Source organism: Panulirus ornatus, chromosome 28 (assembly GCF_036320965.1).
Source record: "Panulirus ornatus isolate Po-2019 chromosome 28, ASM3632096v1, whole genome shotgun sequence".
NCBI lineage: Eukaryota > Metazoa > Arthropoda > Malacostraca > Decapoda > Palinuridae > Panulirus > Panulirus ornatus.
Genome location: NC_092251.1, coordinates 8,410,590 through 8,428,814, shown reverse-complemented (window position 1 = coordinate 8,428,814; position 18,225 = coordinate 8,410,590). Strand labels below are relative to the sequence as shown.

At 47.1% G+C, this 18,225-nt stretch overlaps 1 protein-coding gene across 8 annotated transcripts in view; it reads right to left on the bottom strand.

Annotated features, from left to right (window-relative positions):
• The window catches only part of LOC139757821 (myosin-IIIb-like), a 75,043-nt gene that overhangs the window by 3,008 nt on the left and 53,810 nt on the right, over positions 1 to 18,225 (bottom strand). For 4 of the 8 annotated variants that reach the window (XM_071678694.1, XM_071678695.1, XM_071678696.1 and 1 more), the window contains 24 exons: positions 17,987 to 18,124; positions 17,410 to 17,574; positions 16,761 to 16,928; positions 15,964 to 16,080; positions 15,572 to 15,760; positions 14,912 to 15,114; positions 14,290 to 14,434; positions 13,730 to 13,919; positions 13,331 to 13,541; positions 12,999 to 13,167; positions 12,286 to 12,412; positions 11,692 to 11,878; positions 11,128 to 11,245; positions 10,063 to 10,239; positions 9,763 to 9,860; positions 8,410 to 8,575; positions 7,860 to 7,966; positions 7,364 to 7,500; positions 6,521 to 6,823; positions 4,467 to 4,579; positions 3,420 to 3,587; positions 2,975 to 3,139; positions 1,730 to 1,824; positions 473 to 553 (listed from right to left, as the gene is read on the bottom strand). In XM_071678694.1, the coding sequence (XP_071534795.1) occupies positions 473 to 553; positions 1,730 to 1,824; positions 2,975 to 3,139; positions 3,420 to 3,587; positions 4,467 to 4,579; positions 6,521 to 6,823; positions 7,364 to 7,500; positions 7,860 to 7,966; positions 8,410 to 8,575; positions 9,763 to 9,860; positions 10,063 to 10,239; positions 11,128 to 11,245; positions 11,692 to 11,878; positions 12,286 to 12,412; positions 12,999 to 13,167; positions 13,331 to 13,541; positions 13,730 to 13,919; positions 14,290 to 14,434; positions 14,912 to 15,114; positions 15,572 to 15,760; positions 15,964 to 16,080; positions 16,761 to 16,928; positions 17,410 to 17,574; positions 17,987 to 18,124 (3,737 nt within the window). The remainder of the gene's footprint in view (positions 1 to 472; positions 554 to 1,729; positions 1,825 to 2,974; positions 3,140 to 3,419; positions 3,588 to 4,466; positions 4,580 to 6,520; positions 6,824 to 7,363; positions 7,501 to 7,859; positions 7,967 to 8,409; positions 8,576 to 9,762; positions 9,861 to 10,062; positions 10,240 to 11,127; positions 11,246 to 11,691; positions 11,879 to 12,285; positions 12,413 to 12,998; positions 13,168 to 13,330; positions 13,542 to 13,729; positions 13,920 to 14,289; positions 14,435 to 14,911; positions 15,115 to 15,571; positions 15,761 to 15,963; positions 16,081 to 16,760; positions 16,929 to 17,409; positions 17,575 to 17,986; positions 18,125 to 18,225) is intronic. The other 4 variants (XM_071678700.1, XM_071678699.1, XM_071678701.1 and 1 more) reach the window with 4 other exon arrangements.

Below are 18,225 nucleotides of genomic sequence, written 5' to 3'. Positions count from 1 at the left end.
ATGCCAGTGCCACATCATGTATTCACAAGGGGATCCAATCGGTACAGATAACGGTTACTGTAAGATGACATTCGGAACAAGACACTCCTAGGAATACATTTGATGTTAAATACTCCAAAAAAAAACGTCCTCTGCTCCATTCGATAGCGATGCGAAGGGACGCGTAGAACGAAAAGAATCAACATTATCGTATGACTAACTTATGACCTACAGTCGTCAGGACACAACGAGCCAAAAGAATTAACATTACCGTATAAGATTTGCGTCCTGCACCTCACAGCAGGCGAGATGAGTTACAGTTTATAACGGCGGCGGCGGAGGAGGAGGAGGAGGAGGTGGGTCACCTGAAGACCCCAACAGGTGTAGAGAGAAAGTGTGGAGTTAGTCCCAGGACAAGAGAGGAGCCTAATGCGTGGCTAGCTAGCCTCTGGTTACAGCAGCGTCAACAACTCTTACTTCGACCTGAACTGACCTCCGCCGATGGCTGGAATGGTGGATTTTCGAGGCCAGAGGAGCATCCCAAGGCGTGTCAGGGTTAAACTCCGGTGTAGCACTAGAAGGTAAGGTGTTGTTAGTCGGGAGGGAAGAGAAGGCTTTCCCAAAGGTACTCTAACTGACATGCTCCTCCCCTACCCCTAAGGTGGATGAAAGGCTTTTCCAAAGGTATTCTAACTGACATGCTCCTCCCCTACCACTAAGGTGGATGGAAGGCTTTTCCAAAGGTATTCTAACTGACATGCTCCTCCCCTACCACTAAGGTGGATGGTCTGTTAAGGATAAGAATGTACATATCGCGTTGGGGGGAGGAAGGAGGGTGGTTTCATTCCTGCGAGGGAGGGAGGAGAGGCGAGAGAAAATATAATATTATCAGAGTATCAAAGGCATTTAGGGAAACACAGTCTGAAGGGGCTGACGTACTCATTCAAGTCTCAAGGCCAGGGTGTTCTTACTAGTAGAGGAGAGAAGATGCTGCAGTTGCCAGGAGAGAAAGAGAGAGAGAAATAAGTGAAAGGGAATTACCAGTGGATAGGAGGTCTCAGGAAGGGGGTTAGAAGACCCGTTCATGCATGTGCTGCAACAAAGAACATAACTAATATGGCCAAGTTTGTCGCACTCACAGCTGGGAAGGTTTAAATCATCAGAAGAACTGAGGGTAAAACTGATAAACTCCCTTCTAATAGTTTGCTTCTGCCGATACAGTCATTCATGTCTTTGTAATTCTGTCATTCATGTCTCTCAACCTTGTATGTGTACCATGTGATGATTTACCCTATCATGTACACGATTAGGATTTGATATGTTGGGAGAGTTTTACACTCGGGTTGCCCCGTCTCTGAACCTTGTGTATATGTAAACCAATTTACTCCTATGCACATGTATACACACACTCACACACCCACACACACCCAGCCTACGCCTAGTGTATGCGTGTGTGGGTTTCTCTGTTTGTTGTGTATATTTGCTCTCGCAAATATGAATAAATTCAAACCTTTACTAAAAGAAATAATACGTCTGCAGGCCTCACGAAGTGAACCTTAAACGGAAAGTCTTTCCTTCTGATAACATCTCGAGCTGAAACAAGTCAAACATCTCTCATAAACGAATCTGATCCTATGCAAAATGATTCCCATCCCACACACAGATCCCAAGGTGAACCAAAACAGAGTCTCTTTCCCGTACGAATCCTACTCTGGGAAAACCAACACCAGCAAGTCTTCAGGTGACGTACCTGCGCATCTCCTCCTGCAGGAAGTCGTAGTAGTTGGAGACGTTGTCGGTGGAGGTGATCTTGATGACTGGCCTGGAGTTGCCGCCGCTGCCTGGCTGCGGAGAGATGATAACACTATAGTGGGCTGCTGAGGGAGGGAATGAGCTGTGTGCCTGTGTGGTCTGTGCCGGGGAGTCAACAAGTCTTTGGAATGGGGGAGAACCGGGTGTACAGGGTGAGGATGGGGTGTACAAGGGTGAGGATGGGGTGCACAAGGGTGAGGATGGGGTGTACAAGGGTGAGGATGGGGTGCACAAGGGTGAGGATGGGGTGCACAAGGGTGAGGATGGGGTGTACAGGGTGAGGATGGGGTGTACAAGGGTAGGATGGGGTGTATAGGGGTAGGACGGGGTGTACAGGGGTAGGATGGGATGCACAGGGGTAGTAGGATGGGTGTTGAAAGGGTGAGGATGGGGTGTGCAGAGGTACGACGGGGTGTATAGGGGTAGGATAGGCTGTACAGAGGTAGAATGGAACATGAATGGACACTTATGTGGTACACAGATCGGGTGTACAAGGGTGAGATGGGGTGTGCAGAGGTAAGATGGATAATAAATGGGTAGGATGGGATGTACTGGGGTATGATAAAGTATACAAGAGTAGGACGGGGTGTACAGTGGTAGGATGCAGAGGGATAAGATGTAGTGTGCAGGGATTACATGAGCTCTATAATGTGGATGCAGTTTGAAGGTATCATGCTGGTTGGAAAGAGACTGGCAGGGAAAGTATGAGCAAGCGAATGGGGACCATACATAAGCTGAAGGGTGGAACCAAAGTGTGGATGTTGACAGAGAAGAACAGTGAAACACAATTCACAAGATAACTTTATCTTTCTGTCTTTTTTTTTTTTATCAAAATAGACTACACGAGTTTTAGATAACAATTATTCCTCCATCCGCTGCTGTCATCACTCTATCCTACGTCCCTCACACTTTAAACCTCCGACGTTTCATCTCTCCACAGTCTACTCCAATATGCAATTTTTTTTCCTCTTATGCATCTTCCTTGCTTTTTGAACTCTTTACGATACAGGGTTAACTACAAGGCCACACACACACACACACACACACACACACACAGTCTCTCTCTTTTCCTCTCACACATTTCCTCTTCCTCCAACACATAAACCTCCCCTACGCACTCATTCACTTCAACCAACTCTCTTCTCCAGCAGCCCTCCCCACACAGTCCTTAGCTCCCACTTACTGGCTGGGGCGCCGCTCTCTTCCGCTGGTCGTGCATCATCTGTGGGATCTGGTTGAAGCCCTTGGGTCGACGGTAGTCCTTGGGCGGGTCGCGAACCTCCTCCAAGCGGACACCAGCCTTGTGGCGCCTCAGGTACTTGTGAGCCTCCTGGTTATTCATGTGTACCTGAAGGAAAGGTGAAAGTATATAGAAGAGAGGCACATGTTGTGGTAGGTGTTCGAGACTGTTAGAGAGTGAGACGGAATAGATAATAGATAACGCTAATTACGTAATTATCTTCCCATCATCATTTCAACCATCAATATCGAACACTAAAAGCAGGCGAATATGGCCCTATGGACAATGCCAACAAACACAGAGCCAAAAACTATGAAGGACCAAGAAAATCCACTTGCTGGAACATCATAGATCTTCTTGAAGCGTTAGAAAACGGGATCTTCCTTACATTCTGAGAAAACATGATGAGGTCAGTCATTCGCTTGCTGTTGGTGTAACGACCGCTGTCCTTAACCACCTGTTTCTCCGGGACCACCTCTTTCTCCTTCCTCTTCTTGTGTCGACCCCAGAACTTCTGGATGATGATCGCGGCCTCGTCAGCGGTGAGACCTTCGTCCTGCGAGGTGTCGAAGGCCCTTCGTTAAGTGTTGGCTTAGTCACACACACACACACACACACACACCCACACACGCACGGTGTAAGAGTAGTGGATGAATTAAATGAACTGAGGCGTTTAAATTATGAACTTTTAACATACAAAATACTGAAAACTTATGGAATAGAAAAAAATGTTCAAGAGATGGGGCCCCCATGTGTGTGGAAACCACACCCTCCCTTCCCGTGCTGGACAAATACGTAGTTACATACACAAGCAGACAGGTCATTCAAAAAAGGTCTGATTAATATTCATGGCTCTGGTAATGAGATGAGGTTTCGAGTATAAATGAAACGAGACCTATGAACGTTATGACCAGGAAGTTCTAAAGCATTGGTTCATTCTACTCCTGTTTTGCATTTCGGCTGTCAGGTTGACCCACGACCACAGGCCTCGTGTCCCTGTATCAAGAAATAATTCCCATAAATCCATCACAGTTTCTTCATCTACCATTATCCATCTCCGTTCTAACCAGTTACTGTCATAACTCCTAACCATTTCACCATCACAGCCACTATACACCACCAACCACCACTACATCACCATCGACACGATCACCTCACCATCAATCCTCACAAATCATAGCCACCACTATCCTCCTCCTCATCACCACCACTATCACTACTACCATCACCATCACCATCACTATCACTACTACCACACCCATCACCACCACTATCACTACTACCACCCCATCACCACCACTATCACTACTACCACACCCATCACCACCACTATCACTACTACCACCCCATCACCACCATTATCACTACTACCACCCCCATCACCACCTGCCTTCACTCTCCCAAGCTACCAGTGACTATTCCTCTCCAACATTACCTGCAATGCCTGGGACGCCTCCTCCGCGTTGTCGATGTGTTTCTCCACCAGCCTGCTCAGCCTCTCCTCCAACGCTGGACCCCACTCCTGTCGGGCACGGAAGCCTCGGAAATCTGCAACACAAGGTGTGAGGGGTGAGGCAGAGTGAGGGGTATGGGTGAAAATAACGTTGGAAATAAGGGAGAAGCAAAAGATTACAGAGAGAGAGAGAGGCAGACAGAGACAGAGGGACGGGGAGATGTACGCGATGGTAGACAGAAGTGCTGGAGAATAATACACCCGTAGACAGAAAGTAGAAAGTAGATGTAAAAGAAGATAAGAATAATCAGAAAGAAAGTGTTAAGAGACAGGGAAGATAAAGCTAAGGATAATAACAAACTAAAATGAGAAGGAGACTTAAATGTAACTCCGGAAACGTGAGAAAAATCATCAGAAAGAGAGATAATGGAAATAAGAACATAGCAGAGTTAGGAACATGAAAGACAGCCAAGGAGGGCGTAAAGATCAGGGAGGAAAACTGGAGAATGAACAAGGGGAAGAACTGGGAAGAAGAAAACAGAAAGAGAGAGAAGAACAAAAAGGGTATACAAGACACACACGCAAGGACCTGGCACAAGAAATGTAATGTACATAAGAAAGAGGAAGAGCAACTTGGAAGAAATTTAGAAAATGAAATGTGGAGAAAGACTTTAATGGGAAATGAAGCTGAGAGAGTTGGAAAAGATAGGATCTTTAAAGGGAATAAGATGGAATGATAAAGAATAGAGGCTGGTAAGAGCAGAAGCTAAAGACATGAGTAAGGAAATATGAAAAAAAGTAAAACCAATTAAGAATCATAAAGAACAAGGCCAGAGAAGATGAAAACAATGTATGTGATGACGTAATGAGAGAGAAACAGAAATTAAAAGAAAAAATCAAAGGATTGAATTAGGTAATGAAGAGATGTATAGACAAAATCTCAAATGCAAAGTAGACGAAAGGAATGATTATGAGAAAAAGGAAGGAGAAAAAATGAAATTCACTAATGAAAGCTCGAAAATGAAGAAGAAATATACATAAATACAACGCGAACTGCAAATAATGAGGATACAGGAGGCAAATACAATAACTACATCAACATTTGGCAGGCGTTTGTTATCGGGATGAATTATTTTGGCTCTTAGCTCCTAGCCAGCTGGTGAGATGCATCTTTTGATCATCATATGGGAACCAAAACAGGTGTTTCTACACTAACAAACAGGTGCTGGTAACTAAACCACCAGCTAAGTGGATGTTGATCACATACGGCAGGAGCTGAATCTTTCTAAACTACAGTTCCTACGAGTAACAGGTTCAACATGCTGGGTACAGAGTAGATAATCATTACAGGTCCCTTGGGCTACAAATCTGGACACTCAAAGGTTCTTGGATGCAGAATGGTCGACAGAGACATCTCCAGCAAGGGACTGTTTCGATAGGCTGGGGTGCTCGCTAAAATATAACTACAGCTGTGGCAGGCTACCTACAAGGTAGGGTACAGTCTCATGAGACTCTATGGTCCTTACAGTCGAAAGGTTCCGGCATGCTACAAGACCAACAGGTGACAACGAGGTCGAAAAAAAAAGGGAATTTGTGCTGAAGTACTCCACGGGAATCGTACGTCTGCATGCAGGTACCACAAGCTAGCGACCACCGCCAAAAATCCACTGAGGACGTAGGTGTCCATCACTGCAGATGTAGTGACGAAATGTGCACAGGATACAAGGCTACATGCTTGGGGATGCAATGAATTGTCGACATAGTACGGGCAAGGAAAGGTACGAATCGAGTCACTACTTCGAGACCAATGGAAGAGGTGATGACTTGAGCGAGCCAGGAGGGGATAAAGATCTTCTTCCGTTTGCTCAGTCTTACAGCTTAGATGCAAAGGGATCAAAGGCTATGCTCTAAGGATATACGTAGAGGGTAGGGAAAGGCTTTAGAGGATGGCCTCAATTGGCCTTTCCCCACAAGCACTCTCACAGGCTGAGGGTGATCGGGTGTAGACCCCAAACATTTGTTGGATGTCATCTTACGAGACTGGATGATAATGGCAGCCTCCTCCTCCGTCAGATCCCCGTCCTTCAAGGCGTCCTTCAGTGCCTTGTTGCTGTCCTGGGAGACCTGACGCATCGCTTTCCATCCCTTATCGTCGGGCGAGGCCACCTTGGGTGGGGACTGTTTGGGCGAGGACACCTTGGACGAGGGCCCTTTGGGTGAGGACACCTTGGATGAAGGCCCTTTGGGTGAGGACACCTTGGGTGAGGACACTTTGTCCTCTTGCTCCAAGGAGGACTGCGCTCCCATGGCTCCTATCATCTTGGCCTTCATCCACTGACCTAAAGGAAACAAGTGCCAGCACTAGACAGATCTAAACACATCTCCTGGGGGCTCTGAGCAAGGCATATACACAGTCTAGAAAGCTCTGTTGGCTCAGACATGGCAGGGAACTGATGAAGTTCTCAGGAGCACTTTGAGAGTCACGATCATAAGGCTACTCCCAGGAGCCCTACATACGTCACCTAGAGATATGTAAAAGAGCACCACCCTTACTGGATGTTCACCTGAAGCACAATGGACACACATCTCCCCTCAAAAACCTGATCTGTACTCGCCTTACGACAGATCCATACCTGAATGATGTCTCTCACGTAGACTACTGACACATGCCTCATACCTGATCACACTTGACTCGCAGCTAATCCATCCTTGGCTAACAGATGATAAACTGATCTGAATGTCTCCACAGGACTTACACCTGGCCAAACCTATGACCCATGCCTTCCAAAGAGTCCCATTTTCTTCCATGATCACATCTTTACCACTCCTCCCGCGCGTCATCCACGCCCTTGGCAGAACCAAAGCTTATGGAGACTTACCCGAGTCCTGGTGTTCGAGCTTCCTCTTGTCGGGTGGTGGCGGCGCGGGAGCTTTTTTAGGTTTCTTCGCAGCGTCTTGGAGCTTCTTGGCGGTGTCTTCCTGGTACTTCTTCCTAATGATCCACCCTCGGGCGTACCTGCGGTGGGGAAAGAAGATGATCTCAATGGCTGAACAAGTATTCTCAGACGTCGCACTTGTGTTGCACGAGAGCCAGACTTATTTTCACAAGGAGGACAACGGTTCTGAATATGGATATTCGAATGCAAGACAGACTTGATGCAATAAACTTTTAGAGAGTAACAGAATAGTCTTGCAAACAAGCAGACGTGTCTTAGAGGGAAGAAAAAGATGCTTTTCAGTAATCTAAAAAGTCCCACTCATCTACAAAGACCTCCCTCCCGTTAGCACTATACAGGGTGATGAAATGATCTGGTGGTGGTGACGGCGAAGCAGCGCAGCCACCGTCCTCGTAGTAAAGCCTGCGGACACACTCACCTCTGGAGCGTGACGACGGAACGAGCGATGGCCCACCTCTGCTTCTGATATCGGATCTTTGCGAGCCACCTCCTCACACACGCCTGTACCTGGATGATCCGACGGATCTGCCACGAAATGACTGTAATTAATGGCGAGGGATTTGTGTCGTGGGTCTGATGGGATGAGGCACTTGTGTTAAGGGTTTAATGTGGTGAGGTGTTTGTGTTGTATTCACAGGGCTTCATGCGGGTCAAGTTTGTTATAAAAGAGTGGTACGGATTCTGGTTGAAAGATGTGGTTTACATAGTGCTTTCAGTGTGACATTGGCTATAACTAGCGTCAAGAGTGTAACATAATTGTAACTGATAGATCATTCTCTCTCTATGTTTCTGACATGACTTGTGGCCTTAGTTTTACTCCCCCTGCAGAAGTTTTGACCTGAAACCCAGCCTATATTCCAGCGTCGGCTTAGCTATCAACCCCACTTCCTTTTAACTCAGTTTCCTCATCAGAATCATCCATGATTTCACTCACCTATTGCCCACAGCCGAACAAACACCGACCTCACCTGCTTCTCATACATCTTGGTGAGGTACTCGACGTGGTAGTACTTGAGGAACACCTTAGTCTTGCCCAGGGCCCAGCCGTCCATCTTCAGGCGGAGCAGCAGTAAGCGACAGTTCTCCTTGGAGGCGATGACTCGCTCATCGAAACTGAAGGCCAGGAAGCAGTACCTGAGGGTGGGGAGGAAACATACAGACGAGTGGCCTGGGGGAGAGAAGCGGCTGTAGGATCACAGAGACCCAACGCAAGACGACGGAAAGACCAGGAGAAATGTTTCTATTGTCTGTGTATAAACGTAATCTCTTTACTTGGCGATTCCAATAGTTTTGATTGGATGCTTGTTGACGTATCTGGTGTGATCGTCTGGATGTTTACATGACGTATACCGTGGTCACATAAACTCATGGCATGATGCAGTTCCCATTTTCTAACAGCTTTAATACACTTTATTTTGTCAGAAAATTTGCGCGAATAACACACATTACCCCCACAGTACAAGACACTGACTGGGGATCAGTAGTGTCCATGAATAAAACCCAGACACACACACCCTTGAAAAGACTGGGGCCTCCCCGAGTGTAAAACTTCCTCCGCTAACAGTTCGAGTAGTTACACACACACACACACCACACACATTTACATCCATTTTCTAAACTCGTGAGGCAAAACAGGTGATCATCTTAAACACAGACCTGCTCTCGTGTTCCTGCGTAGCTAGATGGACAAGTTTTCTCGTGAATAGAACCATTATCACACCACAAGACACAACACAACTGCTCCCTTCAGTCAACCGATCAACACTGGTTGGGAGTTGGGGGACTCGGGATTCGGGAGTCGGTTCATACGTGCTATGGCGCTGCATGTGAACCTAATGAACACCGTCAGGCAGGATTCGAATTCACGAACTTACCGACGTAGCCAGGAACAAGTGCTGGTCATGCACGACCTTTGTGTATACCGTCATCCATGGGGGTGGTGGCAGCATCCCACGTCCATAATACACCACGTTATCATCGGAAATCCGTCACTACGTGAGCTATCCCACCACCGAAAACGAACCGGACAACCTGAAGCTTCTGAACCCAAACACTTCGCTGGTGCCTGCTACTATGACACGTAACTAGCCACCTTCAACATGAGCCCTACCTTGATACCTAACACTGCCATTCCCTCCCTCACCATATGAACATATTCCTTCATCCTGCTTTGAGGCTACGTCTCCAAAAGAATTAATTATGAAAGAATGAAATAGAAATGCTATTCATAATAATAACAATATTAATAATGATAATAATAATAATAATACTGATAAACAGACGACCTACAGTGGCTATGGTCATCAGCACCATCTACCGACCTGCGGAGAAACTCGGCGAAGGGAATGCGATGGGAGAAGCCGTGTTGTCGTATTCTGACCGTCTCCATCACACCGGCGTACCTGAGCTGCCGTTGCACCTGGCCACAGTGAGACGAGGTGAGTGACATGGGACAATTGGTGTAGGTACTAACACTATGTATCATTTAATGGCCCTCCCATTGCTGTGAAATCATGAAGAAAAAGGCTCAAGAGTTAAAAAGCCTTTGAAGCATATTTATGTGTTGCATAAACACCTTCGCATGCAGTATACTCGTAGCTGTTGCGATGCTGTGGGCTAACCTTTTTATTGTCGAAGTTGTTGGGAGCCTTATCGTCATTGGGCTTAATGCACCTGACGAAGTGTGGGGTGCCGTTCACCATCTTCTGCAGGAGGTCCATGAGGGAGTACCTGAAGTAAGTGGCTACTGTCTGCTGCGCCTTCGTCTGCGAGGCCAGGCCCCGGCTGTCGTACTGCGTCTGGCGAAGAAGATAGCGCAAAGGGGATATAATTCTCCTTCAGAGAGTATGGATGGTGTTGAGCTAATGGGTGTTAGAGAAATATCTACGGTATATTTTCTCCCTTCATCTGGTAGGGGTTTATTTAACTACAAAAAATCCTTAAAAACTTTAAAGAAGTTTACGAGTGATACTCCCTGCAATAGAATAATTGTAGTAGATTTAGCACTCTCCATTGAGGGAGAAAAAAGGAGCATCATTTATGTGTGGTTAATCAAATGCTCCTTACTTAAACCTGGATCTGAAGCTGCTGAAATGCGATTATGAATTTACTGTGATCCTCCAGTATAGCAATGTTGGTAAAGGGGTTAATAACGTCCCCTTGCGCCGAACAGGATTTGCATAGGGAAAGTGACCTGATGATACCAAGAGAAAAGAAATATGTTGATGCCACCAGCATCTCCGGGAGACGTTGTATACTAGGGTTACAGTGAGTGTTTGCGGTGTTGCTGTGTGTGTGTTGAGGATCTATGGCTTGTGGTCGGTGATGGTGAGGCGCCAGTGGATTTGGTGAGCTATGATAATACACCAGAGCGTAGCTTGATCTCATGAGAGAAGTTCTTGATAAAAGGATGAGATGAATGTATTCATTCACTGCTAGATGCGAGATGGTTATCCTAACATAGATTCTTCCATAGAGAGTTCCTACGACAGGTGCTCTCTCTCTCTCGACTCTTGTGTTTACAGTCGTATAAATCCTCTAATCTCGTGTTCTCACTCATAAGGTTGTCATTGTCATCTACTATGGTAACCTCACTTGTATGGGTGTCCTCTTGCTATGGTGGCGTTACCTATACGGGCGACTTAACACTGCCTCCTCCTACAGGCAGTTCCTCATAGATACTCTACCTTAGTGCTGCCCACGAAGGACTTGGGCTGTTTGTTAGTGAGGGTGCTGCGTGGGGAGGTGCGGGGCGTGGCGTAGTACAGGTTGCCCGTCTTCGTCAGCGGACATTGGAAGAGGAACCTGACGAAGGCACAGACGGTGGTCAGCTGTCACTGATTATATGGAGGATTTTAGGTAGTAAAACACACACACACACACACACACACACACACACACACACACAGCTGCATCAGCTGGGCGTACCAGTAATGTGATACCTGCATCACACAAACAAACAATGGACATGTCGGACCTGAACTTAAAATGACACATAATTGCAGTTCACAACAGCCCTTCCCCACTCCACCCTACACTTCTGACGATCACTAACCATAACTTTAGCATCTCTGACCACCGCAGCTCACCACCCTTCACCTTGTCACTGCCTTCAGCCTTTATCTACTACGGTCCTTAACACTCCTCATAACTCAAGCTTAACATTCATCTCCTCAGCCCTCAACGTGTCACTCTCTCCTCACCTCTGCACCTCAACTCCTGCCTCACCCGCTCCCATCCTGACGGCTCACCTGATGATATCGTGGGAGCTCTGTCTGAGAAGCTGGATAACCTCAGTGGGGAGGAAGTTCTTGTTCTTCTCGAGGAAGTGAAGTGTGTCGTAGGAGACCTTCCCGGCGAAGTGGCGGATGGTGAAGTCCAGACCCTGAGCCTTAGGCTTGATGTAGTACGGGGACTTGATGTTGTTATGGAACTTCTCTGTCGGGGGTAGGAAGGAATTTCGCAAGATTACTAATGTTATCTTCCTATTACTCAAGATAACAGCTTAGCTTATCACTTTATCTCCTTAGATTGATCAACTGATTCCATGACAATTCTTCTATTTACGCCACACGTAAACAAATTCATGAGCGGGGCCATGACTCTACAAGTGATGACCTGTGATGTGACAATTATCCCCTAACCCTAAAAGTGTGACCTGTCGTGTGACAATTACCCCCTAACCCCACAAGTGTGACCTGTGATGTGACAATTACCCCCTGACCCCACAAGTGTGACCTGGGATATAAGTTGTCCCATAAACACATGGTTATGACCTGCCTTATACTTTGCTCTGCCAGTGTGACCATTATCACTCGTGGGGAAAGGTTTGGGGAGATACCTACCGACGAGGGACTGGTCGGTGGCCTTGGGGAAGCGACTCTCTTCGTCAAGCAGTGCCAGAAGACCCATAGGCTTGGCCAGGAACATGTCCAGCACGGGCCGGTTGTCGGCGAACTCCACAATGTCCACCTGTAGGGTAGCGAGAGGTGTCAGGCAGGTGTGTGCACGTGAAGCAAGTATGTTTGGCATGTGAGGGAGTGAGTTGGTTATCCTTTTGGTAAAGTAGTGTTTTAGCCACGAAACACCAACAGCTTGCGGTAAGAGAAAAGAGAAATGTGGAGCAGTAGAATGAGTCATATCTGCACGGTTTCTCTTTATGCAAATGTGCATGACTTCACAACTAACATCTTTGCAATGCACCTGGGTAGACATGAAGCAGAGTGGGACTCGGGAGAGGACTGAAGCCTCATTGCCCATTACATCTTTTCTGGTTGTGTGAGTATGAGTTATGGTCTATCATTGAATCTAATCAAAATCGAAATTATATGAATACCAAATCAATCACCTACTCTACATTTCACTCCTCATCTTTCATTCATACTCAGCTATCTCGTAACAGTCGTACTTCGGTCATAAACCAACACCCGACGAACCACAATAGACAAACACTCACCGGCCGTCGTGCTCACTCCCTCACAATCATGACTGCGACGCCCTCACCTACGCAGCTCATGCCTACAAACCTTACCCCTCACAATACGACGCTTATCCTCACCTCAATACCCTCAGCCATGTACTCCTGCTGCTCCCAGGTGAAGATGTGTTGGTTGAAGAAGTACTGGATCTGCTCGTTGGCGATGTTGATACACAGCTGCTCGAAGGAGTTCACCTCGAAGTTCTCAAAGCCGAAGATATCGAGGAGACCCACGGCTAAGCTCTCCCCGCTGGAACACGTAGTTAAGGAATTAGGGATGATTAGGGTGCGTATGTTTAAGCCAGAATTTGTAACATACGTCAAATATGAAGAGACAGACGAGCAGACAGATGGATGGACAGGTAAAGATACGATTTACTCCTGAAAGCTAACGGGATCTCGGAGGAACTTACTAGACAATCCTGCAGAAGGAGAGGAGGCGGTTGATGTTATTGACGATCCAGTCGAAGAGACGTCCATACATAGCCTTGGCCATGGCGTCTCTGGTGGAGACGGCCTCCTCCACCGTGTTGTTCCTGGTGATGATCTCTCCCTTCGTCACAACACTGTTCGACGTCAGCGCCTCCGTCAGGTCCGCCGGGTCGATTCCCAGCAGTTCCGACACTGAGGAGGTAAATGGGAAGCTTGAATATGTGTTGGGGTCTGAGTTCCATCGTGTATTACGGTATGATACCTTATGTTCGATCTTCAGTATCATGTGGCCATACGCCACTCAGTCCTGGGTGTTTCTGACACTAAGAACTGACTGAAATAAGTACACTAAGACTGGGGTAATTCTACGAGCTCCTCACCAACTTTGATCTGCTCGACATTCTTGACGGCCGCTTGCTCCATGTTGTCCTTGTCGATGGTCTGGTAGAAGTCGACGTCTCCAAGGTTGATGATGGAGGCGAGGATCCTATACACAGAGTCTAGCTCATCGTCCCTAAAGCCCAGCGACTTGAAGCCGTCAACCACCTTGTTGAACATTTGCACGTTGGCCTGGTGGATGGAGATATGGTGTGGAAGATAAGGATAGAGATAGCGTAATAGATGGAAGCACGATGTATTAACTTCCCCTCTACTTCCCTAGAGCGTCTCTCTCACTATATTCATTTGTACAAGTCTGCTTCGTTAAGCTATTAACCATCATGCTTTACCTGCATCGTACATGTAACAAACTTGATTTAATCAGGTTTCCCTTAATTGCCCTCTACCCTTCCCTGTTCTCAATCCTCTCTCTGTCCTTACTCCTCTCCCTTGTCCTTACTCCCCTCCCCTGAACCTACACCTCTTCCCATCCTAACTCCCCTCCCCTAAGCCTACACCTCTTCCCGTCCTAACTCCCCTCCCCTGCTCTCACTTCCCTCACCTCGCTCCTGGTCTTGCTCCAGTTTGCTCCGGCCAGGTAGCGGTGCTTGTCCCTCTTGCTCTTGTCCAGGCAGTATTGGAGCAGCTTGTCCTCGGCCTCCAGGCCGTCGTGAAGGTAGTAGAAGATGTGGAAGTTCTGCTCCTCCCTGCAACAGAAGACGAAGGAGGTTGAGAGAGGAGGAGGATAAGAAGAAGAGGGTGGTAGAGATGGAGATGAGGAGTGTGAGGGAAAAATAGAAGGTAGATGAAGGAAGAATGAGAGGAGGTTTTGTGAGTTGAGTGATTGAGCGGTTCAGATGGGATGGATGGGAGGAAAAAGAAGGTTCAGGAGGGATGTTGATGAAAAAGGTTAATATGGATAGAGAAAGAGTGGGAGAGGTTCGAGCAGGAAGGAATGCAGAGTTATAGAGTTAGTGGGGACAAAGGTTCAGAGAGAGAAAAGTGTGAACAGTTCAGAAAGGAGCTAAGAGGACCAACTGGATGTAAACCTTTATCCAAAAAAAGGACTTTATGACAGAAGAGGATCTAATCACTCTACCTTGAACCACCACTTGAGGCAGCTGATGTTTATTTAGTCACAGAAAAAGGACGAAACATTGACACCAAACACCATGCGAACTCACTCTGCCTGGTGGACGACCCTCGACTGTTCCAAGAGGTAAACGGAGATCTTAGCTCCAGTGATCTTGCCCAGCCTGGTGTACGTCAGCTCCAGGTACTTGCCAAAGCGGGAGGAGTTGTCGTTGATGCCCGTCTTAGCGTTACCGAAGGACTCCATGATGGGATTCACCTGCAGGATCTTGTCCTCAAGGTTCCTGTTGGGCGCCTGTTGGTAGAACCAAACAGAGGGTGTGAGTTAAGTGCTGTAATGACGGATAGTGGAAAGCTAAAAGGTGTGCCAGCGATGTGGTTTATCAACACCATCATTTCGCTTTGCTAGTTGCCTTAATGACGTTCGATGGAGAGAGAGAGAGAGAGAGAGAGAGAGAGAGAGAGAGAGAGAGAGAGAGAGAGAGTCTATTGGCCTTAATATTGCTAAATTAAGAAAATAATCCTTCGCTTTTTAAGATGGTTATCTTAATGACGAGAGTCATTTGGCCTTATTATAGATAAAATTAAGAAACTAATCTTTCACTTTTTAAGGTAGTTACCTTACTGACGTTAGATAGAGGGGGGGGGGGGGATCTGTTGGCCTAATTATAGTGAAAATCAAGAAAATATTCTTTCGTGTGTTCTCAAGCACGACCCATTTTCTCTACGGTTTGCTCCAGTGGATCACGTACCTTGCCCAGGGTGACCAGTTGTTTGAGGAGGAAATTGGCGCTTTCGGTTTTCCCTGCCCCAGACTCGCCGGAGATAACGATGCACTGCTGCTGTTTCTGGTGCAGCATGCAGTGGTAAGCGTTGTCGGCCATGGCGAAGATGTGAGGCGGGTTCTCGCTCTTCACCATCCCCCGGTGCAAGCGTGACTCCTGCGGGGTGTTGGAGACAAGGTGGCATTTGAGTCACGACTGCTGGCGAAGGGGAAAGAGGCTAAGTCTAAGATTGTCATTTGCTGAGATTTGGAAGGGAAAACTGACGTAAAAAAAAAAAAACAGCAAAAAGAAAATGGTTTGGAGTAATGTAAGACTTTAACTTCCAAACTGACGAATGAAAATGGAACATGATTCCTCACCTTATCGCCATAGACACCGATTTCCTTGAAGGGGTTGACAGCGATGAGAATGTCCCCCATGTAGGTGTAGATCTGGTCCGTCTGGTACCGGCGACAGAGATGCTCCACAATGACCTCCTGCAGGTGTAAGAGGAAGGTCACTTGGGGTGGTGGATACGTCGCATTACGTCGCATCTCTTATATGCTCTTTGAATGCTCTTGTGAACACGGAGTGAGAGAAAGATTTTGGATAGGGAGAGAGAGAAAGAGAGAGAGAGGAAGATACTGGAAGAAAGAAAAAGTAAAGGACAACCCAAATAATCCCCTAAACCATCATAAGCATATCACAACACCACTAACCCGCACTCTCCTTTACCCACGAAGCTTCTGAGCCACTATGCAGAGCCTGGTAAGGCACACAGCTTCATGAGATTGCAAGGTAAACCCCCGGAGCTACCCACTGGATAGACTGTGCACTAGCACACACCGAGGATATGTCTCAGATAACTGGATTACTGTCGCTGGCCCTGCGACAAGTAGGACATTTGTCTGTCCTAATCAGAAGGATCTACCACCAACTACGTTAATCTGGGGTATAATATGAACATTGAGACTTTGATGTACTATCACAGTATAATATTCACGTATAGTGATGTTAGTGTATAAAAGCGACATGTGTCTGGAAGGTGCCAGAATCATTTTAGCGTATAAACATCTTCCTGGCACCGTCGGCTTTAGGCAGACACAGCCGACCGGTTGCCTCAGTAAAGAGCGTCAAAGTTTCCTGCAGTTTACGGCTTTGAGGACTTCATTCTTACCTCCGTCAGCTTCTCGAGGCAGGCCAAGTCGTCCATCCACAAAGGGGTTCTCTTGGTCTTCCTATCAGCCTTCAAAGCCCCGCCCTTGATGGTCGTCTCAGGCTCCTTCTGCACCAGCTGGTTCCTCTTCCTCAGGTCATCTTGCAGCAGCGTCAGCTGGCGACGGATCTGCAAGATGGAGGGAAAGTAAGATCACAGTGAGGTAAGGTTACCAACCTCCGGAGAATCTACGTTCGGTCGAAGGGAAGAGCATCTCTGTGTAGATACGGTCATTAAACTGGGTCAAAAGGTATATTGCATATGATCCTTAAAGTAACAGTATTACCACCATTTTTGAGACGTCTTTTTATGTCTTTCTCATCTGTTTTAACGTAAATTTTGGTCTAAAATTTCCCCCTTTTTTAAAGTCCTATTAGAGAGCGGAAACAGCTCCCTCCCCCCAACATCTCAGTCTCCTCCATCCCTCAGAAGAACCTCTTTAATTCCTTAACTCACATCTTAACACCTCTCCGATCCCTTTACCGCCCCTACCTCCTGTGAGCAGCACATAGGAGGTACCTCACCACCACACCCCAAAATCTCCTCGCCGACTATCTCCCTTCAACCTACACAATCACCTCTCTCTCGCCACCCCATCATCACTCCTCACCTCTTCTGGGTTGTTAGGTACTGCCTTGATAAACGGATGCTGGAGCAGCTCCTTGGCACCGGCTCGCTGCTCGAAATCCTTGATCAGACACTCGCCTATGAAGTCGTTGAACTCGGAAGACCACTCCACTGGGCGGTCCACGGTTGGTGGTGGGTTTCTCGGGATCTGAACATCCAAACAGACAAAGAGGATCAATTTACTGGATGTTATAGCAGAAAAATGCACTGGATGTACTCAACATGGTAGAATAAGCTATAGGGGAACCAGACTGGGGTAAGATGTCAAATTTAGTTGATTCAGAAACTGGCCGTCGGCCCATGTAATTCTCCCTACAGTAACCTGAGGTCTGGACCTACCTCTACCTACAATAATCTGAGGTCTGAACCTACCTCTACCTACAATAACATGAGGTCTGAACCTACATCTACCTACAGTAACATGAGGTCTGAACCTACCTCCACCGACAGTAACATGAGGTCTGGGTGTATCTCTCCCTACAATAACTTTGGGGTCTGAACTCACCTGAGTCGGCAGTACTTAGCGACCTGAAACAGCACACCTTAGTACTCGGACGTACCTGAAACAAGGCTCTCATGGGATGGATGTCCGAGAGTGGAGGCTCCCCGTCCGCCAGCTCTATGGCCGTGATGCCCAGTGACCATACATCACAGCGCACGTCGTAACTGTAGTCCAGCTGCTGCTCACAGGCGATCACCTGTCGGGAGAATTCATTCTCGTTGAGCAAAATTAAGACAAAAAAAGGATTAACGGAGATATAGGCTGGGTCAGTGAGAGTGTCTGTAGAGTTTAGAGTTC